General features: G+C 45.2%; 1 protein-coding gene across 1 annotated transcript in view; it reads left to right on the top strand.

The window, feature by feature from the left end:
* The first annotated feature begins 405 nt into the window (after positions 1-405).
* Positions 406-5,036, top strand: part of LOC145414187 (uncharacterized) — a 107,276-nt gene continuing 102,645 nt past the window's right edge. Inside the window, exon 1 of the mRNA XM_080283761.1 lies at positions 406-491. Within this exon, the coding sequence (XP_080139887.1) occupies positions 406-491 (86 nt within the window). The remainder of the gene's footprint in view (positions 492-5,036) is intronic.

The raw sequence follows: 5,036 nt of genomic DNA, 5'->3' as shown, positions 1-5,036 counted from the left end.
CTTCCCGAAATATGACCACCTCTTCTGCCAGTACGACCAACCCTTCCCTTGGAACGATCATACCTTCCATTACAACGATCATTCCTGCTCCAAGTACAACTAACCGCCGCTTGCCTTAGGATGACCAAACCAGTAAGCAAACCTTTCCCAGTACAGCCATTCCTTCACCCAGACATTATGTCGGGACGGCAACAGTCACGTGGTAGATGACGTGGCCTCCTCCGACAACAACGTCAGTGATGCAGAGAATTACGACGTCATTAAGGTTATGGGCAAGCCGTGCTTCCGCTCCACGTCATCATCTTACCTACCTCTCTTCGGACTGAGGCCTAAGCGAGAAGAAGTATAGAAGAAGAAGAAATGGATGGAAGGGAAGAAAGGAACGGAGAAGACGACGCGGTTGCCATGGACAGAGAGTGTCGCATGCTGCTGAAAGAAGCGTATAAAACCTTTCGGAGTAAGCATCAAGCCGAGATTGGAACGAGAGCACAGTGAGCATGAGAAATGACAGAGAGAGCTGGAGGAAGGTCGGGGATGAAGAAATTCGTAGAGGAAGAAGAAAGTGAAGTATAAATTCAGGTGAAAACGTGAGAAAACACAAGGAGACGAGGACTGAGTGGATGATGGGTAGAGATGTAACAAGATATGCGATAATACTTAGCGTGTCGAGACGAACAGACTGCTGTCTTTCCGTGGATATACCAAGGATCCTTTGTGGTGTGTGGCGGTGGGAGGAGTAGTCACTGGGGAGAGTATATGTGAGTCTACTGTTTAATATCAGTAACTCATGAAAGGAAGTGGTCACGAGGAAGAGACTACGAAAGTCTACTGTTATGTTTAGTATCAGTGATTCATGGCAGGAAGTAGTCACGAGGAAGAGAATGTGTGAGTTTATCACTTGAGATTAGTATCAATGACTCAAACATGGGGCAAGACATGAAGTGTATATCAAGACAATCATAAGGGTGAAAGAGTCAGAGGAAACTCATAGCTTGTTCCGAGGGAACTGATAAAGTCGCGTCCAAGAGATAGTAATTTCTGCTGAGGGAGGCAGACAGTCAAGACTATAGGCTACACTAAAGTGGTGAGTAAAAGAGACTGATTTAGGGAAGACTTATGAAAGAGTAGGGGAAGTTAACACTTACGTAAATGCGCCAATAGACTTCTGATCAGAGTCCAGCAATATTACATTGGCCGTGCTCGTCCCTGGTCGTGAGATAAAGGATATAGTAGAATCAAATCAATGACAGACCTTATAGTACGATAAGTAAGTGAACATTATATGCTCGATGAGTTATTAAGTTAGGTAACTAAGTTGCATCTAAAGTACCTGTATTTATGTATAATTAAAAAGTCGTAAATAAACGACTATCATGTATAGTAGGTTTTGCTTGTGTTCCAGTTAAAACTACATGTATTAAGTAATATGTTATATATGTGTATCGTTAAAGTAAGGTAACTGCTTTGTGTAACTCGTTTGCTGAAACTGTGTAAATTCCTTGCAAAAAATTGTTAATATTAAAGTAGAAAGTTGTCTTTGTGTTTCGGAACCTTTGTGTGTGGAACATTTATTCTTTGTGGTCCGGAAGGAAATTAGGAGAGAAAGAGATACACAATAACTTACTGTTCTTACTTTAATTTTATATATTCTCTCTGGACTTGTCTCCACATTCCCCACTGTTATTGTTTTCACATTGCCAAACACTGGTTAATAACAGTCAGCTATCGTGTTCGGCGCGACTGAGTGCGAAGCATTCAACTGGTTACTGAGGGAGTGTAGGGCACGACACACACACCTCCTAGGACGACCACTCCTTCCTCAGTACGACCACTCCTTCCCCAGTACGACCACCTCTTCCACAAGTAAGATCACTTCTTTCCACATAATGACCACTTCCCTCCCAGTACAACCACCCTTTTTTCCATACCCACCACTCATTACCACACAAAACCACACAGAACAATACAACCATTCCCTCTCCCTACTACAGTACTACCAACACGGCCCCTGCAACCCCTTCCCCAAGTACGACCCCCTCTTCCCTCACTACGACCCCCACCCAGCTCCACGACTCACTGCCACCACTTTTCTCCACAGTACTCAGGGAAGAAGCTCTCATGCGTTACGTAATGGGTGGTGTGAGCACGGGAATGTAAGGGGAGGGAAGGGGGGAGAAGGATATAAGATAGAGAGGGGTGTGATACCAGGGAGAAGATGGGATGGGGGATGGGGAGGGGGGAGAGAAGAAGAGAGGAGAAGGAAGTAAAGGGGACAGGGGAAAGGGAAAAGGATAGAAGGGAGAGAGGACAGGCGAGCGAGGGATGTAACACAAGAGGGAGGAGCAGGCAGAAGGGACAGGGAAGAATGGATACGGAGGTCAGGGTGATATAAAAGAAAGGGAGTGGAGAAGGGGATGCTAGGAGTGGGGGAAGGAGGGCAGGGGTAATATGGGGAAGGAGGGGGGATTTGGAGGAGAGGTTGAGGAGGGGGAAAATACGAGGCTGATGTGGGTGAAGGGAGAAGGGGAGTTGGTGGTTTAAGGGAATGAGTGCAGTTCTGCCAATTCTTCCCATATAATAAGTGTTTTTATGATTTATTATAACTTACCGAGCCATACTTGCCGTAGATTTATTGTTGATTATATTATTTATTCTTACCTTTAAATTCATCTCATGATTCTCTTTTATAAGTTCATTTTGCATTTTTCTTCTCCCCTCACTTCTTTATTTCCCCCGCCTTCTTTGCGTATTTTCACTTAAATATTCCGTCGTCGAATATTTCCATGTCTTTCTCCGTCTTATTGCTTCCCGTTCACCACTTCCACATTCTCCCTCAATTCCCCACCGTTACTCCATGACTTCCTCACCCCCTCCCCTTCTTCACTTACCCATCCCCGTTTCGCCTTTACATTCCCACTTTTTCACCTGCCCACCCTCACTCCCTCACCCCCGTACCCACCTCTACCCTCACCCAAAACTAAGAGGGTAATCAAAAAGCTGTTCTCACTTCTCCCTCTTACCCCCACTCCCCCTTCTCCATGATCTTGTACCCTAACACCTCCCCTCCCTCCCCATCCCTCCTCGTGTACCTCTTATCACTCCACACACACACACACACACACACACACACACACACACACACACACACACATACACACACACACACACACACACATACTTTGTACCACCTTCCCACCTCCTCTCCCCTAGCCATGCACCCTTGATTTGTACAACCCTTTAAGTGCTTTAGGCCAACTTGCGTACAAAATTTAGGCTAATGCCAGACGATTTTGTTAAGCTGCAGGAAACCCAACGCCGTAAAAATTATTAAAATATCCCTTACAGTGCGCCGGGTTATCTTTGGTGCCTTATTCTGGCTAATGTCTGACGATTTTATCAGACGAAAGACGTCTCGAACAACTGAAGTCCACTGCCTTCACCATTCTGTACACCTCCAAATTTACCTATTTCAACATCCTTATCATTCCAAACACCTCTCTCTTCAAACCTACCACTTTCAGTCAATTTCTCTCTCTCAGTACCTACCTATCCGCACATCAGCATACTTTCATCCTGTTCAGTACAACAACCTTTCTCATTATCCAGTTACTTATTTACCTATTTTGCACATCTCTATTACGTCACTTACACATCTTCTGTTTACATATCGGCCGGCATACTTACATACCTATCTCTCAGTACCCTATGCCATCACTGTCCACTATTCTACTACACCTCCAATTATCCAATCTACACCTAAAAATTCATCTGCCTATCTGTCTATGCCTCTATCTATCTTAGTATCTACCCAGACATCTGTATTCCTGCCTCTCAATACCTCTTCCGTTCCACCGGCTCTACCATTCTACTTATGCGTCCATTTATCTATTTACCCGGCCGAGGGGACATCAAAGCCACACACACTCGCTGCCTCCCTCCACAAGAGCTTTCAAAAACGCAGAAGTTTCTTCGTTAAGACTCGCCTACGGTGCTTCCCACGGTCTGAAGGAGGCAGGGGAGAGCAGAGTAGGGGTGGCAGAAGGAGAAAAGAAGGAGCATGGAGGAGAGAGGAAGCAGGAGTATGGAGGAATGAGGATAGAGGAAGAACAAGTATGGAGGAATGAGGAGAGAGGAAGATTGAGTGTGGAGGAATGAGAAGAGAGGAAGGAGTATGGAGGAATGAGGAGAAAGGGATGATGGAGTACGGTGGAATGAGGATTGAAGAAGATGGAGTATGAAAGAATGAGGAGAGGTGAGAAGAAAGGGCATGAGAAGGAGGAGGAAAGACGAAGGATGGTGAAGAAAGGTATGAATATGAAGAAATAAGGAAAAGGTAGGAACCGAAGGAGAAAAATAAGAGCAGCGAAAGGCGGGGGAAAGAATGGGGAGAGGAAAAAAGTAACAGTAAAGAGACAGGAGGGAAGATGAATGGAGGAGAAGCAAACTGAGAAACAGGGAAAGAGAGAGGTAAGAGTAAGAAGTAGAGGAAAAAAGTGAGAATAAGGAAAAAAGGGAGAAAGAAATGTATAGTAAGAGGAGAGCGAGACTGGACGGAGAGGGAGGGAAAACGGGGTATGGGGAAGGATGGAAGATGTATAGGTGAGGGAGGAAGGTAGGAGGAGGAGGAGGAGCAGGAGGAGATAAGTACATGTATGGGAGAAAGGATGATGGTGTAAAGGTACAAAGGAAAAAAAATGTCATGGTGGTAAAAGGCTAAAAAGGATATGTACCTACTGTGCTTCTTCCAGCATGGTAAATCTTTGTTTGGAGTGGAAGGAACTGAAGAATATGAAGACCTTTCGTAGTTAAGGGATCAGGGACAGGAAATGTTACAATAATCTCCAATAAACGAACCACACACACACACACACACACACACACACACACACACACACACACACACACACACACACACTCTCTCACACACACACACACACACACACACACACACACACACACACACACACTCTCACACACACACACACACACACACACACACACACACACACACGCACAAACGCCGCCAAGAACATAAT

The sequence above is a fragment of the Coenobita brevimanus genome, chromosome 98 (genome assembly GCF_032717465.1).
Source record: "Coenobita brevimanus isolate Jiangsu-jjx chromosome 98, ASM3271746v2, whole genome shotgun sequence".
In the NCBI taxonomy this organism is placed as follows: domain Eukaryota; kingdom Metazoa; phylum Arthropoda; class Malacostraca; order Decapoda; family Coenobitidae; genus Coenobita; species Coenobita brevimanus.
Note: the sequence above shows the minus strand (reverse complement) of the source record. Positions and strands in the feature narration are given on the sequence as shown.